The sequence below is a fragment of the Oncorhynchus clarkii genome, chromosome 10 (assembly GCF_045791955.1).
Source record: "Oncorhynchus clarkii lewisi isolate Uvic-CL-2024 chromosome 10, UVic_Ocla_1.0, whole genome shotgun sequence".
NCBI classification, from domain to species: Eukaryota; Metazoa; Chordata; class Actinopteri; order Salmoniformes; family Salmonidae; genus Oncorhynchus; species Oncorhynchus clarkii.
In genome coordinates, this window is record NC_092156.1 from 37,198,768 (window position 1) to 37,224,055 (window position 25,288).

General features: G+C 40.0%; 1 protein-coding gene across 3 annotated transcripts; it reads right to left on the minus strand.

The window, feature by feature from the left end:
* Nucleotides 1–460: 460 nt before the first annotated feature.
* On the minus strand, nucleotides 461–23,888 carry LOC139418417 (rho guanine nucleotide exchange factor 9-like). Of its 3 annotated transcripts, none has more exons than XM_071167824.1 (10): nucleotides 23,709–23,888; nucleotides 18,413–18,592; nucleotides 7,478–7,696; nucleotides 5,842–6,021; nucleotides 5,354–5,586; nucleotides 4,898–5,027; nucleotides 4,084–4,215; nucleotides 2,513–2,756; nucleotides 2,359–2,427; nucleotides 461–2,263 (listed from the first exon to the last, which is right to left on the minus strand). In XM_071167824.1, exons 2-10 carry the CDS (start codon nucleotides 18,536–18,538, stop codon nucleotides 2,094–2,096), a joined length of 1,503 nt encoding a protein of 500 aa, XP_071023925.1. In that variant the 5' UTR covers nucleotides 18,539–18,592; nucleotides 23,709–23,888; the 3' UTR covers nucleotides 461–2,093. The 3 variants fall into 3 exon arrangements, with proteins under 3 accessions (XP_071023925.1, XP_071023923.1, XP_071023924.1); XM_071167822.1 differs by having other exon boundaries at nucleotides 23,723–23,881; XM_071167823.1 differs by lacking the exon at nucleotides 23,709–23,888 and adding an exon at nucleotides 23,302–23,342.
* Between the last annotated feature and the right edge of the window lie 1,400 nt (nucleotides 23,889–25,288).

Genomic DNA, 25,288 nt, shown 5'->3' on the forward strand with positions numbered 1-25,288 from the left:
ACATAATTTGACTCATAAAGTTGAATGTCTTCATATAGTCTTTCAACATACATACCCGCAATAGTCAATAAATTGATTTCTTCACACAATGGTTGTTCTTTAATAGTAGATCTTATACATGATTTATCTTACAAGTTGGTGTGCTTGTCTTTTGGTACATCATGAGGAAAGGATAAGGAGAGATGGTGATTCTTTGAGGAAATAGTAAATGTCAACACCTGGCATTTAGATAAATTAAATCAGATGTTGGTGTTTATCCATTGCATTGGAGTTTATGTTAATGCACATCTGTTTACAACACACATGGTTCATTACAACTTAAGCTATGAAAGAAACAGTCATGTTGACACATTTGGATTTATTCCAAGACATAGTCACAGAATGAATGATAAATCATCCATAATTATTAATAAAAACAAAAAATGAAATAAAAACCACTTAGGAATTCGATATTTAAGCGTTTTTTCATTATAATGCACTTTATTAAAAATGTATGAATGCTCCATACATAGATCATCAAGATAAACGCCTTAATATTAAAAGCGTTTTGTCTTTCAATATTACTGCACACTTTCATATTGCACTTTTACACTGTATTTAGTGCAATGTATTAAATCCTAGTTAATTTTTTAGGCATATAAATATCCTTTTAAAAATGGTTTTTACCCTTTAAATATAAATATAGATAACAAGCCACCAGCCTTCCCTTTGCATTTTTTTCAATTCTGGCAAACTTTTTGATTGAAGTTGCCATCATAATGCCTAGAAAACCCACTGGAAACCCCCCAAAACATCCCCCATCTCCTGCTTCATCTAAGCCTGGTGGCAGAAGTGAAGACTTGAACCTGAAACAACAGGTGTAAAATCAGTAATGTCATAACATTGTGCTGGCACTATGAAAGCCACCCCAGGAAAATGATTCCCAATATGTTTTTACTGTAGTTTGGCTACCTTTTAAACAAAGTGCTATTATTTTCTTGTCCTAAGCAATAAAGCTCTCACTGTCAACAATGAACATCACATTAAAATAAATCCAATGGATATGGCTTTAACCATGGTTGTTTCCTGGAACTATCGTCAAATTGAATGGTAAGCCTATGTTCGACTCTTACGAGATCGCAATCTTTGTTGAATGACTTGGTTGAAGGGCATTCTAGCAGACTCTTCTACCTGAAGAAATCACAGCTGCATCTTATGTAAGTGCAACTATAACCACATAGTATTATACAATAACTGTAAGGTGGTAAAGAAAGTAATATACTATATGATAGCTGAATATACTGTAATATCAGGTCTCAAACTTCCATCCTGGTTATGTAAAATCAGTGTGAATGACCATTAGGAGAACAACTCAAGATGGTATTCCTATCAGACTGAAGATCCTAGAGGAAACAACACGATGTAAAGTATATGAATGATTCACATTGAAGTTGATGATGCTGATTCTCTTTTCCTTTGACCCGTAAGAATATAATTGCACATAGAATACCTGTATTGGACTTCATCATGCATTACAAATTAACAAAAATACAATTGTAATAAATAATAACAAAAACAATACAAGATTGATGCATTTGGCCAGCATTTTACATTTGAACAAAAACAAGAAAATAAAAGAAGAGAAACCTATAAAATGCCCATTAAGGTCACAGTGAACTGTAGGACACAACCAGATTTGGCATAAAGATCAATGTATGACTAGTGCTTCCTCATTTTTAAATGTGGACACAAAATGAATGTTCAGCGTGTTCTTTCTTGAAACCTGCGATTCCCTTTTCCACTGTACAAGGATTAGTAGAGGTCACAAAAACATTCTCACAGTTCAGGAAACAGGAAGGTGTTTTGGTTTCTCAGGATCCAAAGGTGTGGTTCACTGTGGTAGTTGTGTTGCTAGTAGTCATTGCACTCATACAGGTAAAGTGATTATAACAGTACAGTCATTAATGAGATGCTCACAAGCTAAATGTGTGACAATCCAAATACTCTTGGGTCCAAATATAATTGTGTTCAGATTTCCCTTTAAAAACGTCACAATTGAATTAGAATAGTGCTTCTAAAAAAAAATAAGGTGGTCTTTCTAAACTATCTCTTCTCTATTTCCTAAAGGGGGTTAACCTGCTGAAGCTCTGCCAGAAGGGAGACTTGCACCTTTCAGGTTCAGGGAATTCAAATTCTGATTGTTCCATGCTGTCTCCAACTAAGTACTGTCCTGGATTCATGGGGTCCATAGGAGGGGGGTATCCAGGGGGCACAGACCTATGGCCTACAATTTGGGAGGAGAGAGATATTAAGGAGGAGAGAGATGCACTACAGATGGACTAAAAACAGTTAGTAAAACTTGGTTAAGTGTGTATTTACCTTTCTGTTTGGTCATTCTTCGCACTGTCATTGCAGCTTGCCGCTTCTGATACTCTGATATCTCAAACCCTGAAAAATATTAATCATTGTTATTGTTGTTTTCATTTACCATTTTCATTTGTTGTGCAAATTACCATTTCTTTCACATACGCACCTATTTTTTCATCCTCTTGTACCATCTTGCGTTCCTCATGGAAACCTCTGAGCCAGCGAAGTTTCTCCTCCAGCTTCTTGGCCAGGAAGATGTGGATCTCGTCTGAGTCCTTATTACTCAGCTTGAACGCGTTCTTCACACTCACGTTGAAGTCATCATCCCGCCCATCTGCGGCATCAACTACATTGTACCTGTCCATATTGATGCGGCCCTTGTAGTACAGAATGTCTCGTCGTATCAAGTCCTGAAGGAAAAGGAAGGGAGGGAGGAGTGGAAGGGAAAACTAAGTAGAGAGCCGATTCTAATTGACTTTGAATCATCTACACTAGTGCTTTGAACACTAGCAAGGTACTGCGAAACCCAGGTGACAGACAGGAAATGAAAAGGCTTCAATTTCTGGCAGTCAGGAAGAAATAATTGCACCCTATCAATTTCCCTGTGACAGACAGGGATCCATGCTGTAAGCAGCTGCTCCAGATTCCAGGCATCCCGTCCCCATTAGTGATGCTGCTGCTGCTGCTGCGTACTCCTGTATTCCTTTCCCCTCTGAGAGCTTGCATCACACATGTCGCAGCTGCCAGTGGTAAACTGTGAGGGACACAACAGCCCTGTGTCCTGTACTGTAAGCCTGTCAGCTACCCCTCACTTCTCTTTGGACATGACGGCCTCTCTTATGTAACAACACTGTTGTCATCCACGTCAGAAGCAGGAATCAATCACAGTTCTGAGGCGATGGAGATCAAAGATAAGATCTCAAGCAGAGGTGGCTCGGGATGTACAGTAGGTCTGTCAAGTTCTGTTACTTCAAGGGACATAATATTCTGTACCACAAGGTTCATTCCATTTCAGGAGTTGAATGAAAGAATTGTGTTCCTGACCATTTTCATTTCAAGCTACAAGTTTGTGAGAGCTACCATCATATTTGAATGAGCTTTTGTAAAGACTCGTACCTAAAGAATGGGATTGATTGTGGGTTTAAGAGCTAAGCACTTCATTAATTGAGAATTTCTTAACATGACATTTCAGAATCTCTCAAGACATTTTGAGCTATTGGATGCATTTAAGAACTTTTTTTCTTGAGATTATTCTTATTTCATAGTTGTAGAGATTTGTGAATATGACTCAAATGTCTTGTTGGTATTGGGGAGTAAATAAGAATTGCTGTCATATAAACTATCCAACAAGCATGTTTGGTCATAAAAACTGCAGTCATACTGTCCTAAAGCTCTGTCTCTGTCACCACACTGCTGAGGCTAAGCATTTTCTCTTACAATCCTATGAGACTTTCTGTTTTGCACAATAAATCATTACCCCTTAGGCACACCAAGCTGGTGACGTGATTCTCTTTTTCAAACCGTGACCTTCATTCGCCTTGAACCTGGGAGGTACAAACACATCTACTGACTTTGTTGCTATGTTTTATTCACAAACAAATTGACCAATGGATCACATTTTAGCAAATTCATACCAACTGTGTCTGCAAAAGAGAGGAGTTAACTAAGCACCTGGGTGCGCCAAGACTGGTTCCGATCAATTAAATTGTATTTGTGACCCAGATGTGGCCACCTTACCTTTTTACACAGAACCATCTGATGGTCGAACAGGAAGAAGACTCTAGTCTGACTCCGCCCATACGGCTGGTAGATCCATGACATCTCCCCAGTGTACACCAGCTCTGAACTCCTGTCTAGAATATCATCCCCCTACAGAGAAATACAAGACGTTCAAATCTTTAAACAGGATCAATAATGGTCTGTGATACATAGTCATCAAAACTGAATCCTTTTATGCTTATGAAATTAGAAAAGTGGCTGATAAGATACAGGCTGGTAAGACAGGCTTCATCTCATTAACGTTGACTCTTTAGATCTTGAGAGAAGAATCAAATACAACATTTTTTACTTGACATAATTACAGTACCTCAGTGACTGCGCAACTCTGGAAAAACTCTCTTCAACTAGGTCAGAGTGACCTGATAACGCTAGCTCTCTCTCATATCAAATACAGGTTCAAGTCTAGCAAAACAGATTCATCCACTTCCTCTTCTCACTCCTGACTAGTTTCATCCTGATTAAACGGAGTGCTTCAAAATGCACTGCATTTGACAAGTCTGTGTTTTCTTATTTCCAAAAGGAGAGATTGGAGAGATATATTTTCCTTTAAAAGAATAAACAGCTTCTTGCCTCTCCAAGCCTTCAAATAGGCTCTACTTGACAGCTTATCAAAAGATGTGCATTGTAAAATACAAACTCTGACCAACACAAACTAGTGCAGTAGCAAAGGAGTGAGTTGACAGAGCAAAACATTCAACTAAAACAGCTTGGCGTATGTTTGTCCCACAGTGCTTGTTTGTTCCTCATTCCTGTCACTCTGTCTCAGCCCTACCTCCCAGTCCAGCACAGACGCCTGCCACTGTGCTATCTTCTCAATGTTTTCCAGGCGACGCTTCCGCTCGTTAATCTGCTGAGTGACATTCCTCATTACGGCCAGCGCTGCAGCGACATAACGGTAGTCACTACAAGAGGAGGGGATGACGACACAATGTTACAGTGGTGGCGAATTAAGAAAAAGAAGGAATACAAGGCCAACCATAGTACTGTAAATAGTCAGGCATTCAAACCGAGCCACGTCTCTTCACTTCCCTTCACAAAATACTTTTAGCTTAGCATCCACGTCTAGGTTCCTCACACCCTCATGGCACCCTCATGTCTCATACAATTAGCCTGAGATCATAAAGGACCATTCATTCCAGAAGGATCTTTATCAGTAGAAACATTGTTCATCATAACACAGAGGTGAATGTAAATCTTTGATGTGACATTGAGGCTGAGGGACAGGTACCTGTGCTCCTGGACAGTGTACTTGAGCAGCTCTGCCAGCTGCAGAGGGTACTTGCAGATCTTCTGGACGGGCGTGAGCAGGAAACCGTCAATGGCGATGTCAATCATCTGCTGCACCAGGCGACATGCCTCGAAGAATTGCTGATAGCGGCCATCCTTCATCAGTCGAGAGAGCTCCATGCAGGCATCCACGTGGTTGTTGCAGTACTCTGAATATATCCAAAAGCCATCTTGCTGTAAACAGATAAATGTGTACAGTATGTCTAAAATGCTGAAACAAGCTACAAATGTTTTTATTTTGGGGGATTTCCTAACGTTTGCCATTGAAACTAATAACCAAAGGGAACTGCCATCATCAAGGTTCTCAGATGTAAGACAAAGGATGAGAAAATGGGCATGTATGTATGATACACAAGGTCTACTCAAATCTATTGTGAGGGATTACATTTAAAAAACACTTGAAATTCTGAGAGATACAAAAATGCTTACATGCTCTAGGAAGCAGGGACCTATTTCACTGAGATGAGGTTCTTCTGTATTGTATTGCTTCTCCAGGTCTCTGACAAAGCCCATTTGAAACCTATAGATATCTTCAATGTTCCCAAATATGACCCTCAACTGGTCGTCGTTGAACATGTCTCTTCTTTTTTTACATTGCCGGAAGTAACCCTGGCGCAGCAAAGAAAATAAGAAAAAATGTTTTAGTTTTGATCCAATATTAGCTATTGCAGGTCGTTTCATGGCATCTGAAAATAATGTTTTAACTGCAGTGCATTTAAACAGTTTTGTCTTAGCATAAAAAAAAGGCATCAGTGCCAAAGATTGCATCATAGTCATTATTTATTCAAATTCTTCCCAGATAAGACCTGGGGAAAAATAAAAGCAGTGAAAATGGCTACAGCTCTATAAGCAAGAGTCTCAGTTAGGTAACTTATCCCCTCTGTGGGAGCTTATTTCTCAGATAACATTTCAAATAATTCAGGAAAAATCATATAGTTTCACACTTAAAAGACCATCACGGTTCAATACACAGTCACCTACACATTACAATTTCCCATGTGATGTTGATTAAACTCTTCTTTTTTTTCTCTGCATAATTTCCAGATTATGTAATATTTCTGTGGGAACAGAGGGAAAACTGATTTAAAAATGAATAGATTAGATAAGAGCTTTTTGAGTACTTTTTCATGTACTCTACTGGGTGCATTATTTGACAGAGACAGGCGGAGCATGAAAGATATGGCGTGCTTTTTACAATATATGCAGGGGAAGAGTGCCATGTGATGGGAGGGATACCATTTCTGAGCCCAGCACTTACAGGTCAACACCCCCAGTCATCATTTCTAATCTCTCACTAAAACACTGTAGCCCTGTCACTACTGTTTGGAACACCATCACCCTCTGCGGGGTCGCTTCCGTTTTTTTAGGGGAAATGGAAAGAGAGCATGTGACACGACTTCCGCTATTGGTTGATAAAAAGGCGACACTCCACCTTAACTCCTCCTCCGCATTTACTGGATTGGTTCAACAGTGGAGAAGAGAACCTCCCCTGACAGTTTTTCTTCTCTCATCAGGACCAGAAAGAAAGAAACACCGCTCAGGTGTTTATTTTACGCCTGCCCTGCTACGTTAGGCTAGAACACAATTGATTGAAGTTTGCCTCTGAGGGACACAGGAAGCACTGTACTGCATAATCTAATCACTGTAGTGTACAAACGCTGTTATAGCACTGTGGAGATATTGGATATACAGTTTACTGGGTACTTCGATATATTTAAAGAAACTTCTTCAACCTTCATGCTCATGAAATATCTTATATTTCATTTTGAATCATCACTAGTAACCTGGCTTATCATGCTTTGAATAGTAGTTTGATAACGATCCAAAACAAGGTAATTGTCTCTAACCTCTGCCTCACATATGCCCTTCAGTCTCTGGAAGATGTCCTCTAGCCAGCCAAGCCTATCTCACATATGTCCTTCAGTCTCTGGAAGATGTCCTCTAGCCAGCCAAGCCTACCTCACATATGTCCTTCAGTCTCTGGAAGATGTCCTCTAGCCAGCCAAGCCTACCTCACATATGTCCTTCAGTCTCTGGAAGATGTCCTCTAGCCAGCCAAGCCTACCTCACATATGTCCTTCAGGTGTTTGATGTAGTGACGCTCTGTGCTCATAATCTCATTGATTATGTTGGCCCTCATCTGGTCTCTGTCCTGGGCGGGCTGGCACAGGCAGTCGCTGCTGCTGGGACTGGCATCCGCATGGCCGTTCTGGACCTCACTGGGGCTGGGGCTAGCCCCTTCAACTGTCTCTACCGCCGTGTTCTCCTCCTGGTTCACCCACAGCTGAGGACAGCCAAACACAAAATGTCAGCATGGACAAATATTCAGTAGCATCATCTAAAATATAATTAAAATACAAAAAAACAACTCCATACAATTACTTTTTTCTCCCAATTTAAATAAATGTTCAATGCCACTCCTTCAGTTTAACACTGTGCATCATAATTAAATTCAACACAACACCTGTTACAAACATACAAGTAAACAAATATACATATACTGGACATCAGGTCTTCATTCCTCTGATGCACCTGTAAAACAGGTCCCTGTCAAAAAAAGGTTGTCATTGATCTTGAATTGTAGCGAACACATTGCAAGGGGAAAAAGCCTTTACATCGAATAGGTTGAGTTAAAGCAACAGTATGCATCGAAACAAGAAAAATAAACAAGCATGAAATTGCAAGTTAGGCTGAGTACACCACTGTGACTGCACAATAGAGCTTTAAGCAACAGCGCTCACACGATGTACGGCAGAGATAGGGGGAATTTAAAATAGAGTTTTGCTACTGATAAATGGGACAGTTGATAGACCGCACTGTATAATCCCTGTGTTTCAACAGTGGCTCCTGAACGTCTGTTTCCCATTGGAGCCATGTTCAAATTGATAGTGATAGACCATGTTATAACTTAACCTAATGAACAATATAAATATACACCACATGCAGTGCCTTAAAAAAAATATGAATTCCCCTTGACTTATTCCACATTTTGTTGTGTTACAGCCTGAATTCAAAATGGATTACATTTATTTTTTTCCTCACCCATCTACACACGGTACCCCTTAAAACTTCTTAGGGCTACGATCCCGTTAACGTTCAGGGCGCCAAATTCAAAACAACAGAAATCTCATAATTAAAATTCCTCAAACATACATGTATTTTATACCATTTTAACCTCTTGGATCTCTAGGGGCGCTATTTCATTTTTGGATAAAAAACGTTCCCGTTTTAAGCGCAATATTTTGTCACGAAAAGATGCTCGACTATGCATATTATTGACCGTTTTGGAAAGAAAACACTCTGAAGTTTCAGAATCTGCAAAGATATTGTCTGTAAGTGCCCCAGAACTCATTCTACAGGCGAAACCAAGATGATACGTCAACCAGGAAATGAGCAGAATCTCTGAAGCTCTGTTTTCCATTGTCTCCTTATATGGCTGTGATTGCGCAAGGAATGAGCCTACACTTTCTGTCGTTTCCCCAAGGTGTTTGCAGCATTGTGACGTATTTGTAGGCATATCATTGGAAGATTGACCATAAGAGACTACATTTTCCAAGTGTCCGCCTGGTGTCCCTGCGTCGAAATTGGAGCGCAAAGCCAGGTCCAATTATTTTTCCATTTGAGAGCAAGGAGAAACCAGGCTTCCACGAAGGATATATCATCGAAGAGATATGTGGAAAAACACCTTGAGGATTGATTTTAAACCACGTTTGCCATGTTTCAGTCGATATTATGGAGTTAATTTGGAAAAAAGTTCGCGTTTTGAGGGCTGAATTTTCGTTTTTTTTTTTTTTTTTTTGGTAGCCAAATGTGATGTACAAAACGGAGCTATTTCTAATACACAAAGAATCTTTTTGGAAAAACTGAGCATCTGCTATCTAACTGAGAGTCTCCTCATTGAAAACATCAGAAGTTCTTCAAAGGTAAGTTATTTTATTTGAAGGCTTTACTTGTTTTTGTGATAGTTGCCTGCTAAATGCTAACGCTAATGCTAACGCTAAATGCTACGTTAGCTAGCTACTGTTACACAAATGATTATTTTCCTATGGTTGAAAAGCATATTTTGAAAATCTGAGATGACAGTGTTGTTAACAAAAGGCTAAGCTTGAGAGATAGCATATTTATTTCATTTCATTTGCGATTTTCATGAATAGTTAACGTTGCGTTATGGTAATGAGCTTAGGTCTATAAATAGAATCCCGGATCCGGGTTTGGTCGTCGCAACAGGTTAAAGGTAATCTTGTTGTTTATCCTACCACAGTGTCCGATTTCAAATAGGCTTTACAGCGAAAGCACCACAAATGATTATGTTAGGTCACCACCAACTCACAGAAAAACCCAGCCATTTTTCCAGCCAAAGAAAGGAGTCACAAAAGCACAAATAGAGATAAAATGAATCACTAACCTTTGATGATCTTCATCAAATGACACTCATAGGACTTCATGTTACACAATACATGTATGTTTTGTTTGATAAAGTTCATATTTATATAAAAAAAACTCAGTATACATTGGCGCCTTACATTCACTCGTTCCAAAAACATCCGGTGATATTGCAAAGAGCCACATCATTTTACAGAAATACTCATTATAAATGTTGATGAAAATACAATTGTTAGACATGGAAATATAGATATACCACTCCTTAATGCAACCGCTGTGTCAGATTTCAAAAAAACTTTACGGAAAAAGCAAACCATGCAATAATCTGAGACGGCACTCAGAAAAAAAACAAGATTATCCGCCATGTTGGAGTCAACAGAAATCAGAAATAACATTATAAATATTCCCTTACCTTTGATGATCTTCATCAGAATGCACTCCCAGGAATCCTAGTTCCACAATAAATGTTTGATTTGTTCAATAATGTCAATTTTTTATGTCCAAGTAGCTACTTTTGTTTGGAAGTTTAGTACACAAATCCAAACGCTCGTGCAGGTCCAGCCGAACGTTGGACGAAAACTTCAAAAAGTTATATTACAGGTCGAAGAAACTTGTCAAACTAAGTATAGAATCAATCTTTCGGATGTTGTTATCATAAATCTTCAATAACGTTCCAACCGGAGAATTCCATTGTCTGTAGAAAAGCCATGGAATGCAGGTCGCTATCATGTGAAATGCGCGTGACCAGGACCTGGCTCTCTGCCAGACCACTGACTCAAACAGCTCCCATCCGGCCCCACATCACAGTAGAAGCCTCATTCAAGTTTCTAAAGACGGTTGACATCTAGTGGAAGCCTTAGGAAGTGCAACATAACCAATATCCCACTGTGTATTCGATAGGGGCTGGGTTGAAAATCGACCAACCTCAGATTTCCCACTTCCTGTTTGGATTTCTTCTCAGGTTTTTGCCTGCCATATGAGTTCTGCTATACTCACAGACATCATTCAAACAGTTTTAGGAACTTCAGAGTGTTTTCTATCCAATACTAATCATACTATGCATATATTAGCAACTGGGACTGAGGAGCAGGCCGTTTACTCTGGGCACCTTTCATCCAAGCTACTCAAAGTGAAAACATGTTTTAGACATTTTTGCACATTTCTTGAAAATGAAATAGAGAAATATCTCATTTACATACGTATTCAAACCCCTGAGTCAATACTTCGTAGAAGCACCTTTGGCAGTGATTACAGCTTTGAATCGTCTTGGGTGTGTCTGCATCAGCTTTGCACATCTGGATTTTGAGATTTTCTCTCATTCTTCCTTGCAGACTTTCTCAAGCTCTGTTAAGTTTGATGGGGAGTGGCGGTGAACAGCAATCTTCAAGTCTTACCACAGATTTCAATGGGATTCAAGTCTGGCCTTTGTGAAAGTCCTTGAGTGGGCCAGCCATTCTTGTTCTGAAGCCAATCCAGTGTTGCTTTGGCTGTATGCTTAGGGCCATTGTCCTGTTGGAACAAAATGCCTGAGCCCCGTTTTCAGGTAGCTTGCACTCTGAAGCAGGTTCTCATCCAGAATTTGCCTGTATTTGGCTTCATTCATTCCTCCCTCTATCCTTACCAGTCTCTCAGTCCCTGCTGCTAAAAAGCATCAGGTGTTAGACGAGTGAGGGGCTGTGCCTTGTTTTCTCCAGACATAGTGCTTTGCATTCAGGCCAAAAAGTTAAATTCTTTGTCTCATCAGACCACAGAATGGTTTGCATTATTTTCCGGTTGCTCAGTTTGGTTGGACGGCCAGCTCTAGACGGAGTCTGGGTAGTTCCATATTCTTTAAATTTCCCAATGATGGAAAGCACTGTGCTCTTGGAAACGTTCAACACTCTAGAAATGGTTTTATACACTTCCCCAGATATATGCCTCTACAGACAGTTCCTTGGACTTCATGGTACAGTTTCTGCTCTGACATGCACTGTCAACTGTGAAACCTTACAATGATGTGTGTTTCTTTCTAAATTACGTCCAAACTATTAGATGACGTCTTAAGGATGATCAATGGAAACTGGATGCACCTGAGCTCAATTTGAACTCTCATTGCAAACGTGTGTGAATACTTACAGTATGTAAATCAGATATTTCTGCATTTCATTTTCAAAATATCTGAAACAATTTATAAAGACATGTTTTCACTTGGGTGAAAATTGAATTAAGGCTGTAACACAAGAAAATGTTGAATAAGTCAATGGGTATGAATACGTTCAGAAGGCACTGTAGTTCTGTAAATTAACAGTTTTTATATGTTTACATCGAACACAAATATCAGGACTCAATAGAGCAGGGATGGCAACTGGTCGTGACGTGCCTTTTGTAGGCCCACGGATCAATAGTAGAATACAAAGTGCAATTTAGGAATTTGGTTGTGCATCAGCAGTTTGTCTCTTGTTATCTCAGTCACTGACAGTCACTCCATTAGCCAATGTCAGCATTTAAAGCTATCTAAAGATGTACTAATCAAGGTCGAATTGCCAAATTACCAAAAACATTTGCTTAGGGCCCCCATAAGGCTGGCTCTAACTGCATGTGTGTGTATGGATGTAGGTAGGCAGTCCTGCGAGCCACTGCGGCCCCTCAAGATGAGTTCTGATTTTTTGGTGGCCCCCACCCCCATCAAAGTTACCCATCCCTGCACTAGAGTAACTGAGGAACACTCACAGTTAAACAACCAACTTGTCAAAAACTTGTTTTTTTTTATTCATAAAGTGCTGTGACTATGTCGAGTAGAAAGCTGTAACTGAGGTACAAAGCAAAACCTTTCTATGATGCTGCCGTGGTTATTAAACTGAAAGTGATATGGACTTCCACCTTTTCTTTTTAATTGTCATATTATGATATTACAGACTAAAGGTGGATCTTTTGGACATGGATTTGGGTGTTCTTGGAAATAAATTAAGTGTTGGTTAACACACACACAGATAAGAAATAACATTGCATTACAAAAGGGATAAAACCATGAAAAAATGTATATGAAGTCCTTCTACGCAGTATTCATTGTTTGATTACAATCTGATACCTCCTAGTTGAAGGAGTTTCAGGAGTTGTGAGCGCATTTGTGCATCGGTTGCTTGAAGGCATCTCAAAGAATGAACTGTCACTTTGTGTAATCCTCAAAGGGAACTAATTTTAGCATCCTTGCCAGAGAACACAGGGTAGGTAGCTGACTCCTAATGCACATCTACATAATCATGATGTTTTTCAGGAGAATACACATTTCAAAGCCAGCCATGACGCAACTGTGTTGTTAATGGGCACATTGCCATCTAGGATATGAGGGTACTATGTTCCCATATAATTCTCTTACTATTTCTTGTCACACAAAGAAAATCAACACATTAAATGAGATGAGATCAGTCTGTAGATTCAAACATTTACTCCAGAAAGTTTTGCTCAATCATCCTGATATACAGTGCCTTGCGAAAGTATTCGGCCCCCTTGAACTTTGCGACCTTTTGCCACATTTCAGGCTTCAAACATAAAGATATAAAACTGTATTTTTTGTGAAGAATCAACAACAAGTGGGACACAATCATGAAGTGGAACGACATTTATTGGATATTTCAAACTTTTTTAACAATTCAAAAACTGAAAAATTGGGCGTGCAAAATTATTCAGCCCCTTTACTTTCAGTGCAGCAAACTCTCTCCAGAAGTTCAGTGAGGATCTCTGAATGATCCAATGTTGACCTAAATGACTAATGATGATAAATACAATCCACCTGTGTGTAATCAAGTCTCCGTATAAATGCACCTGCACTGTGATAGTCTCAGAGGTCCGTTAAAAGCGCAGAGAGCATCATGAAGAACAAGGAACACACCAGGCAGGTCCGAGATACTGTTGTGAAGAAGTTTAAAGCCGGATTTGGATACAAAAAGATTTCCCAAGCTTTAAACATCCCAAGGAGCACTATGCAAGCGATAATATTGAAATGGAAGGAGTATCAGACCACTGCAAATCTACCAAGACCTGGCCGTCCCTCTAAACTTTCAGCTCATACAAGGAGAAGACTGATCAGAGATGCAGCCAAGAGGCCCATGATCACTCTGGATGAACTGCAGAGATCTACAGCTGAGGTGGGAGACTCTGTCCATAGGACAACAATCAGTCGTATATTGCACAAATCTGGCCTTTATGGAAGAGTGGCAAGAAGAAAGCCATTTCTTAAAGATATCCATAAAAAGTGTCATTTAAAGTTTGCCACAAGCCACCTGGGAGACACACCAAACATGTGGAAGAAGGTGCTCTGGTCAGATGAAACCAAAATTGAACTTTTTGGCAACAATGCAAGACGTTATGTTTGGCGTAAAAGCAACACAGCTCATCACCCTGAACACACCATCCCCACTGTCAAACATGGTGGTGGCAGCATCATGGTTTGGGCCTGCTTTTCTTCAGCAGGGACAGGGAAGATGGTTAAAATTGATGGGAAGATGGATGGAGCCAAATACAGGACCATTCTGGAAGAAAACCTGATGGAGTCTGCAAAAGACCTGAGACTGGGACGGAGATTTGTCTTCCAACAAGACAATGATCCAAAACATAAAGCAAAATCTGTGGATCAATGGAATGGTTCAAAAATAAACATATCCAGGTGTTAGAATGGCCAAGTCAAAGTCCAGACCTGAATCCAATCGAGAATCTGTGGAAAGAACTGAAAACTGCTGTTCACAAATGCTCTCCATCCAACCTCACTGAGCCTGAGCTGTTTTGCAAGGAGGAATGGGAAAAAATGTCAGTCTCTCGATGTGCAAAACTGATAGAGACATACCCCAAGCGACTTACAGCTGTAATCGCAGCAAAAGGTGGCGCTACAAAGTATTAACTTAAGGGGGCTGAATAATTTTGCACGCCCAATTTTTCAGTTTTTGATTTGTTAAAAAAGTTTTTAATATCCAATAAATGTCGTTCCACTTCATGATTGTGTCCCACTTGTTGTTGATTCTTCACAAAAAAATACAGTTTTATATCTTTATGTTTGAAGCCTGAAATGTGGCAAAAGGTCGCAAAGTTCAAGGGGGCCGAATACTTTCGCAAGGCACTGTATATGATATCTGTTTGTTTGCAAATATGAAGTAGTTGTTTAACTTTGATGGTGGTCATTAATGAGACCAGCTACTGTAAGTTAGTTATTGGTTGTGCTGTTTTGTCCTTTATCACTACTTGGGTAACCAAAAACACTTTGAGAGACCGCACATAAAGAAGATGGGTATAAAGCATATACCAATATATGTTACAAACACTAGACCCTGCCTTAATATACATAGAGTCATGGGACCCTTCTGATGTGGCCATGTGGCCATACAAGAGTCACAAATGGCCTCTGTTGTAAGTAATATTTTCCAGACATCTGGTCTCAGTGTGGGCCGGCTCGAAGAGTTAGCCCCCTCAGTTCAAACTTTAGCCCCCTCAGTTTAAGTTTTAAGTTCCTATATTAAAATATCAACAAAAAGTTCAAATGATTAAGTGACAGGTTACTGGGGAAAAAAATCTGTATCTCTGCTGCGCTGTCAGCACAATGGACAAGGTGCACTGCAGTGTGTGTAGGGGGGGTATGGAAAGCACAGGGCGGTTAGGTGTGACTCTTTTGGGTTTACATATAAAGCGTGAAAAAACGCTTCTCATCTCTCATCTTTGTGATACGCCTACGTCTGTAATATATGCTTTTGATTTATAAGGTTGGGGTCAAGTTTACTGTTGAAGCTGCTTTACTGGGCAGCTGGGCCTCCCGGGTGGCGCAGTGGTTAAGGGCGCTGTACTGCAGCGCCAGCTGTGCCATCAGAGTCCCTGGGTTCGCGCCCAGGCTCTGTCGTAACCGGCCGCGACCGGGAGGTCCGTGGGGCGACGCACAAAAAAAATAAAAAAAGTATTTCCACAAACGCCGCTAGGATAATGGCTCCACCACAGCCACCTCCACTGTTGCTGATGATCTTGGAACAGAGAAGCCAGCCCAGGTTAGCCTAGAATCCTGCCCTAGTCGCAAGTTTTCTGTCCCAAAAACATTAATGTAATAGCATCTGGTTCATAGGAAGAGAGTGACTGAAATACTCGGTTACTGCAGATGCTGCATTTTGTTTCCCAAACAACGCAGACAAAGCCTTCACCCAAGCTGGGTATTCTAACTGGAAGAATTCTATTGATAGTACCAAAGGATATGATGCACCACCACCAGCTCCAAGCAAATTACACAGTTAGGTAAGTACAAATCTCCAGCAATATCTGATGGACAGTACAGTAGGCCAGCAGGACAGAGGAGAAGAGACTGAGTGTAAAAGACTGTTCTTCAGCATGAGTCAGAAATGTCGGAACGATTTAGCGAACACAACAGCCAGCTGGTGGAGGCCCTGTGTGTCCTTAACCCAGAGAGCAATGACTTTCTAGATCTGAAAAAGGGGAAACCACTGCTGGATCTAAGCAAAACAGATTTAAGAGTGTGCTATTCAGTATTTTTGTTTGCATGCATGAATAACTAGGCTACTACTTTCATCACTAAGTTTGCATTATTTGGGTAAGACAGCTGTATGTATGGCTGCATTCACATATGCTGTTTGAAAAGATGAATTGCTCTATCTACCTTGTAGCTTATACTCATTACCAAAACGGCCTAGCCGTAGGGTGCTGTCCACTGTGCTTTAACAGCGCAGCAGAGATAGGCTACAAATTTCTAAATCAATCAATGATCTCATCATTTGAACTTGATGTTTATTGTGGTATAGTATGATTATATACGCAGAATTCAATATAATTCCAATGCAAGAACCCCAAAAAATGTTTCCCCCTCGTCGATTTCAAGTGCCCCCTAAGTCACTTTATCCTGCCGATGGGTCTGTCTCAGTGCTTGATGGTACTCTGTGTACACGGTTTATCTCAGCCTGAGTTCATTGTTCATGGGTGTCTGTTTAGGGCCCACTCTCTCTGTTTCCTTGGACCAGTGGACAAAAGCTGTATGGTAAATTCATTGGATTGGTGCAATAATAAAGATTTTAGAAAATGTACTGAAAATAACTTCCAACATGCCAACAAATCCAGTTATATAAAATAACCATTAAATAGCTTTTATTTGAGTCACTCATCAATCCTTGATCTTTTTATCCACCTGTTTGATATGCCCTGTCCTCTGCTAAAAGGGTGGTCATACATGTTTCATCATTCAGATCTGAGATGAATCAGTGCTTCAGTGGTCGCTTTTCAGTTTAGTGAGAGAGAAGATAGTGAGAATAAGAGTGAAAGGAGAATGAAAGAAAGAGATTGAGTGGGGAGAGATAGATAGAGTGTGTGAGAGGGAGTGGAGAGCAAAGCAGAGCCCACCACTTACTTCCAAGGCCAACTTGGAAAAGGTTTCCTACACTTTTCCCAAGTTGGAAATGAACACATTTCTATTTGTTTGTTTAGATTTTGGTGGGAGCACTTTATCAATTAAGAATTAACAATAGCTATTCTCTATACTTGTTTGAGGTACCATAGTTTAACCTTAATGCCATTACAAGCTTGACACTTGAAGCATGGTGTTGTCGGCAAATGGAAGCAGTAGTATCAAAGCGACAGGATGTTAGATATGGGGTGGTCCAATGTGCAGTGAGCTGCTAGTTAAAACAGATGCTTTGAAGTTCTTGCTGAAACTATTAAGCGCACCTTGGTAGTTGTGTTTTGGAACCTTGGAGCTGCTATAGGGTTGATATAGAACACCTGTTTTGTTTGAGGTTGTGGTGGGTGGGGTTCAACCTTTGGAGAGAAAAACATGACATACCTCATTCAGACTCATTTGTAGCAGAGTGAGAAGGCTAGTAGTGATAACCACCAGGTATGAACTTTTCTGATGTCTTCTTGTTTTCACAGTATTTCATTTGGAGACTAGTAAAAATGTTTAGTTGCTGTGAGATTACCATGGCATAATCATATTTTTATCAATATCAAATCATCATCATCAAAGCCTAAAATATCTGCCTTCAAAACGGGGCAGTCGATCAATAATTATCAATGATAAGGCAGTGTTAAATGAGTAGTGGGGAAGCTTCACACAGGAAGAAGGTACGCTATACTAAAGCTACCCTGAAGAAAAATATAGTTTACTTAACTAAAGTTACTTTGAAAAAATAGTTCACTTCATCCAAACTACTTTGCGAAAAATTATTACATAGATCTGAAATTTCTACAAACTGCAAGAACAGCTCACTCTGGGGTCATACATTAACAGAATTGTTTTTAGCCTATTAAACACAAAAACTATGTTTAAAGTTAGAATTAGGCAGGTCTGATGCCGAAAAAGAAAATAAACTATTGCCCCCCAAAAAAGGTAGTGTGTAGTTCCAGTAGTTAGCTACACCGCTACAAGGCAAAAACAACTTTTATTATCTACTGAAAACACTACATAGATTTGAATTTAGTTCAACTACCACCAAGCTACTGCAAAATGTAGTTAAATTACTAGTTGAACTCCGTGTAGTTTACTACTCCCTAACACTGATAATCCATCACACCATTGTGAATAGGTGGTGAACCCTTGTGTACTGGTTGAGAGGCAAGACATGGTGCAGCACAGAATGAGAAAATCGTTGATGGCTCCACTCACCCTCACAAAGCTGGCTGGGAACCATCCTTCTTCATCGTCAATCTGTCCCCACCACCAGTCCTTATTTGATGCATCGAGGACCTTGATTACATCCCCCGCCTTAAATGCCAATTCCCTGTCGGCCATGGTGACATGATCCCATACTGCCTCAGCGCTGACGATGGATCCTCCACTGATCAACTGTGTGGGTGCGGATAGGGGAGAGGAGAGAAGGGAAGTGAGATGGGAAAGAGAAGAGAGGAGAGGGAAAATGGGATATTGGGGTGAGAGGAAAGTGGGGGAAGAGGGAAAATAGGGGGGAAAGGGTGAGAGAGGAGTGTAAGGGCTCATTAGTACTCTAGTTCTCATTCATCTTCTAGCAAAAGGGCAGGATGGCACTGTCAAGTCTTGGCGATCATTTCTGAGTTTTTAACCAACTTATCTACCTACTCATAGAGTGTGCAAAGCTGTCAAGGCAAAGGGTGGCTACTTTGAAGAATCAAAAATACAGTGGGGCAAAAAAGTATTTAGTCAGCCACCAATTGTGCAAGTTCTCCCACTTAGAAAGATGAGAGAGGCCTGTAATTTTCATCATAGGTACACTTCAACTATGACAGACAAAATTAGAAAAAAAATCCAGGAAATCACATTGTAGGATTTTCAATGAATTTATTTGCAAATTATGGTGGAAAATAAGTATTTGGTCACCTACAAACAAGCAATATTTCTGGCTCTCACAGACCTGTAACTTCTTCTTTAAGAGGCTCCTCTGTCCTCCACTCGTTACCTGTATTCATGGCACCTCTTTGAACTTGTTATCAGTATAAAAGACACCTGTCCACAACCTCAAACAGTCACACTCCAAACTCCACTATGGCCAAGACCAAAGAGCTGTCAAAGGACACCAGAAACAAAATTGTAGACCTGCACCAGGCTGGGAAGACTGAATCTGCAATAGGTAAGCAGCTTGGTGTGAAGAAATCAACTGTGGGAGCAATTATTTGGAAATGGAAGACATACAAGATCACTGATAATCTCCTTCGATCTGGGGCTCCACGCAAGATCTCACCCCGTGGGGTCAAAATGATCACAAGAACGGTGAGCAAAAATCCCAGAACCACACGGGGGACCTAGTGAATGACCTGCAGAGAGCTAGGACCAAAGTAACAAAGCCTACCATCAGTAACACACTACACCGCCAGGGTCTCAAATCCTGCAGTGCCAGACGTGTCCTCCTGCTTAAGCCAGTACATGTCCAGGCCCGTCTGAAGTTTGCTAGAGAGCATTTGGATGATCCAGAAGAAGATTGGGAGAATGTTATATGGTCAGATGAAACCAAAATATTACTTTTTGGTAAAAACTCAACTCGTTGTGTTTGGAGGACAAAGAATGCTGAGTTGCATCCAAAGAACACCATACCTACTGTGAAGCATGGGGGTGGAAACATCATGCTTTGGGGCTGTTTTTCTGCAAAGGGACCAGGACGACTGATCCGTGTAAAGGAAAGAATGAATGGGGCCATGTATCGTGAGATTTTGAGTGAAAACCTCCTTCCATCAGCAAGGGCATTGAAGATGAAATGTGGCTGGGTCTTTCAGCATGACAATGATCCCAAACACACCGCCCGGGCAACGAAGGAGTGGCTTCGTAAGAAGCATTTCAAGGTCCTGGAGTGGCCTAGCCAGTCTCCAGATCTCAACCCCATAGAAAATCTTTGGAGGGAGTTGAAAGTCTGTGTTGCCCAGCAACAGCCCCAAAACATCACTGCTCTAGAGGAGATCTGCATGGAGGAATGGGCCAAAATACCAGCAACAGTGTGTGAAAACCTTGTGAAGACTTACAGAAAACGTTTGACCTCTGTCATTGCCAACAAAGGGTATATAACAAAGTATTGAGATAAACTTTTGTTATTGACCAAATACTTATTTTCCACCATAATTTGCAAATAAATTCATTAAAAATCCTACAATGGGATTTTCTGGATTTTTTTTCTATTTTTTTTTGAAGTGTACCTATGATGAAAATTACAGGCCTCTCTCATCTTTTTAAGTGGGAGAACTTGCACAATTGGTGGCTGACTAAATACTTTTTTGCCCCACTGTATAAACTTCATTTTGATTTGTTTAACACTTTTTTGGTTACTACATGATTCCATATGTGTTATTTCATAGTTGTGATGTCTTCACTATTATTCTACAATGTAGAAAATAGTAAAACATAAAGAAAAACCCTTGAATGAGTAGGTGTGTCCAAACTTTTGACTGGTATGTAAATATATATACTTTATTTTTTCAACTAATTTTTTAAAATACAAATTACCAGTATTATGAAGAATTAAACAGCTTTGATTCAGTGAGATTAACCTAACAAATGAGGCGTTATAATTAATGCCAAAGTGATAAACAATGGTGGATGACTTCTTCTTTCCCATTTGTTCAGATTTGCTCTAATCTTCTCCAATATTAAATCCACCATAAGTGCCCAGACAAACACAACCAACTAACTAAAAGACACCAAAGTTTCGTTCCACCATTGATCATACCACCGATAGACACTGCAATATGATTAAGTATAAGATCGAGTAGTGGGTAGAGATGACTCAGGGATGATACCCTAACAGACACATGCCTATTTGTGTCCACTCTGAGGGAGTACTTCCTTCTGCAGATGATCAATCTTAATCTAGGGTTTAGACATTAAAGTGGGGAGATCTAAAACTACTCAAATGAAGTCTCATGAAGAGGAATGATTGTGTTAATATTTCCCCATCTGTATTGCCACAGTATAAGCCAGGTCAAACAAAACAAATTCAGTTTGATGTCCCTATTAATTGTATCACCCACAATGATTAAAATATTTTATTACACCTGTGCCACTTTTCGTCTTTCCACTCCCTCTCACAAAATGGCCCTGGGTTTGTCGGCAAAATCTGTAATTGGCCTTATTCTGTCTAAAACAGATTTACTGTACATAATACACTTCTCCCCAGTGTAAAATATACTTGTTACATAAGATGATCAGTAGTACACGGTTCAGTCAAACTACTAAGAAAAGCAGTTAATTATGCCCAGAAAATAGAAAAATCTACCAAATCTCTTCTTGTCTCTAAACTCAACAATCTACAGTATAGTGTAAAAAGCTGAATATAAACATAAAGGATAGCCTATTGCTCTAGAGAGTTTGTGTAGTTGGCTACAGCTTTGTGTAGTTGGCATTAGCTTTGTGTAGTTGGCTAGAGCTTTGTGTAGATGGCTGGAATGAAATGCAGGCTAAAGGGAGCAGGAGCACCATATTGAAACAGGGTGCAGGCTGGTAGATACTACATTTGTGCATTGACCCGGATTACACAGCCAAGCTGTTATGGTCAATAAATCCCTAAAACATAGCTGTAGTTGCTCTGCTTGGAGTGACTGTTTTTCTCATAATCCCAAAACAAGCAACAAACTTTGCCATAATGTGTGTTTTACTCAACAACGTTTCTCTAATATATAATGCAGAGAAAAACCTACCCTCCATTCACATGTTAATGTCATGACCTATTCCAGGTTACAGAGGGCCAACTGACTTTATGTAGGCTATTAACATAATTAACAGTTCTTTAAACAAAGATTTATGCAATAGACCACAGGTGCCCTTGTCTGAGCTCTGAAATCCTAATAACATCCTGAGTGAAACAAAAAAGGTGATAGCCCAAACAATGAGAGATACAACAGAATGAAAACAGACAAGCCCTCACAGTAATATACAAATGAACAAGTCAACATGTTCCCTGATAAATGTGGCAAGAGTGCTCACTCTCCACTATAACTCACAAGCTCAAGAATATAAAGAGGTATTTTTGCTCCACATGCATCTCCATGTGAATGCACCCCTGCCTGCATTAAATATGCACGCCCATGTTTTGATTTGAAAACCTACCTTTGGCTTCCTCATAATACAAATAATGAATAATCATGTATTTTTTTAAAGGAATGTCTGCATACTGACAGTATTAGTGTTATTACACTACCAGAGCATTGCCTTTTTGCAATACAGCTATTTTATCTCCAGTGAGACTCATTGCATCACCATTTTTTTTTACTGGGACCCTGCAATATGAACAGCACTGTAAGCATTCCATACAGCAGGTCTATCTTGAATTAGGTTGCAAACACACACACAACAAAAACATGCAATCATATTCATAGCATCTGTAGACTTGTCACTATGAAAAGGAAAACTGCATTATATTTGGCCTACATTACAAAACATGATGCAAAAACGCATACTATTTAGGCCTACCCACTGGCATTCACTAAAAGCAATGGAAATACAACCATATGTCTATGTTGCACCACGGGGCCTACAGTGAGATAAAGTAAAAGCATGGAAGAATAGACATAATAACTACTTCAATATCAACGTAAAACCATTCAAACAGGGTCATTATTTTTTTTTAAAGACAGACAACATTCGATAGCAAATAATAACATTATTAGGCTATATGATAGTTCGTTTACAGTATGCTAGATGATACTGTTTGTTTGCATTGCGCCCACTAGCTCCAAGACATGACATGTTGGTCAGTACAAAATGTTATCTACACAGCCATTTAGAGCTTACATGCTGAATAATGACATTCTTCTAATATATTCTATTCTATTATTAAATCGCGTTCTTTCAATCCTACCAGAACAAGAAGATGATGTGATAAGACCTAATTTATTTCAACCGAGCACCATTGACAAGTAGGCTAATCAACAGAACCCACATGTGTGGGTTTTACAACATACGAAGGAACAGAGGCCAAGGAACCTTTCCTTAAAATCTGTATAACCAATCTGGCGCTCCGTGACTGCCATATTCTACTGATGGTCGACATGGTAAAGAAAAGGTAAACCACAAACAAGATAAGAAAAAATAGAATATACCAGCGCCATTCATATCGTGATGAGGCCATGTTGAAGCCCTGTGTCCCTCCATAAGAACGCGCATTCGCTCCCACTTCCTTGCCTCCACTGCACGCCGTGCGTGGGCTAAACTTGCGTGCGGGCTGCGATTATCCATACGCACACTGAGGCACAGTATCAGCAACCACTAACCACACAAACATAAGCATCATATACGAGGATTACGATCATGCAAAATGTAATTTTCATATCCAAGGTCACAATGTAGTACATGAGCGCAACAAAATGAAATCGGTTAAGGTGCAGATTATTGTACACCAACATTTTGTGTGACTGTTCATAATTGTATCCAAATGCAAGGAAAAAAATATAAATCTCTAACTATCTCCTCTTTCACATAATATTGTATTCATGTTTATAACTCTTACAGAATCATCCTCACCATCATCATCCTCATCATCATCAGAGTTTCCACCGTTAGTTCCCTTTCCACTCTGACACCCGTAGTCTGCTAGTTTCCCGATTTGACGATTTGAGTGCCGTTTTGCATTAGCAGGTAGGGTCGTGGCATGCACTAAAATTGTGACGGTAACGTAGCCACTGTAGAATGCTACTGCTGCATCTCTCCCTGCGTAGTGGGGAGCAAAAGCCTGGGCGGTGCTTCATGCATAGAAGAACATACCACAGACGCAAATTGGGGGCTCATCATTTATTGTTCCTATCTATGCTTTAAAATGGGTGTCCTAACCTCGTGACACTTGCTCATCAAAACATAGTTACAATCACAGCCCTGAAATACTCAACAAAAGGAACATGAACAGACACTGCTTTCGGGTTGCAATGGTTGTTCTATTGGACTGTGTCAATTTGCAATTCCAATGTCATAATTTCATTATAGGCCTAGGCTACTGTAACAATTGATAATAGTAGGTATTTGTCAAAATAAATGTTGACATCCACCCACTTGAACCAATCCACAGAAATCATTGAAAGGTCTTAACAGTATGATAATGGCTCCTGTGCACCTGTCACTCCCAATCCCCATGGACTCTGAGCTCCAGTGTTCACTAGACCCATAGCTGTCACTTTTGTAACTCTCAGAAGCATGATGGAGAGAGGTGATTATTAGCACTATCAACCTTGGAAGTCTCAGACTTCCACCAACACATAAACTTCAGTTGAAAAAAACTCACAAGAATAATAATTCAATTGAACAATACTCCAATAAATTAAATAAGATAAATTAAAGCAACACAGCACAGGATGAGGAGAAAATATGCTTTAGGCTAATAGGACAAGTGGTTGAGGATAACCAGCAGCTTTGCTGTTCCAACACACCCGTGCCGTTCTTTCTACCACTGAGTGACCTGGTGGAACATAGACTAAGTCGTCATGGGGGAGATTCCAGGAGACGAGCGGTAACAGAGCACTGGCCTGGTTGGTTGTGTGGTCTTATCAATGCCAGCAGGTAGACAGGAGTGGTTACCGACTGCCTCAGAGGCAAGCACAAGGGATTTGAATCAGAAGCCAACAATAACTGGGAGCTTGTCTGGAGAGATGAAGAAAGGGGTAACATGGGATGGCTTTAAGAAAAGCACAGACATACAGTATTTATTCCACAGACAAGACCATTCATTAAATAATTAAATATTAAATAAAAGGGGGGGAAACATAATATTGTTTTGACCTCAATACTAGGATTCTGTCTGTCTTTGCAACTCATCTATGTATAGGAAACGTTTCATATTAGAATCAGAGGAGTCTCCGCTGCCTTCGGATGACTACAGTGGGGCAAAAAAGTATTTAGTCAGCCACCAATTGTGCAAGTTCTCCCACTTAAAAAGATGAGAGAGGCCTGTAATTTTCATCATAGGTACACTTCAACTATCACAGACAAAATGAGATGTTTTATTTTTTTTAAATCCCATTGTAGGATTTTTAATGAATTTATTTGCAAATTATGGTGGAAAATAAGTATTTGGTCAATAACAAAAGTGTCTCAATACTT

Coding starts and splice junctions, on each gene's coding strand:
- LOC139418417 (XM_071167822.1), bottom strand. CDS start 23,743: ATGATGATGAGGATGATGATG. Junction 2,757..4,083: donor AGATGGTTCTGTGTAAAAAG/GTAAGGTGGCCA, acceptor CTTTTCCTTCAG/GACTTGATACGACGAGACAT. Junction 2,428..2,512: donor ACAAGAGGATGAAAAAATAG/GTGCGTATGTGA, acceptor AATATTTTTCAG/GGTTTGAGATATCAGAGTAT.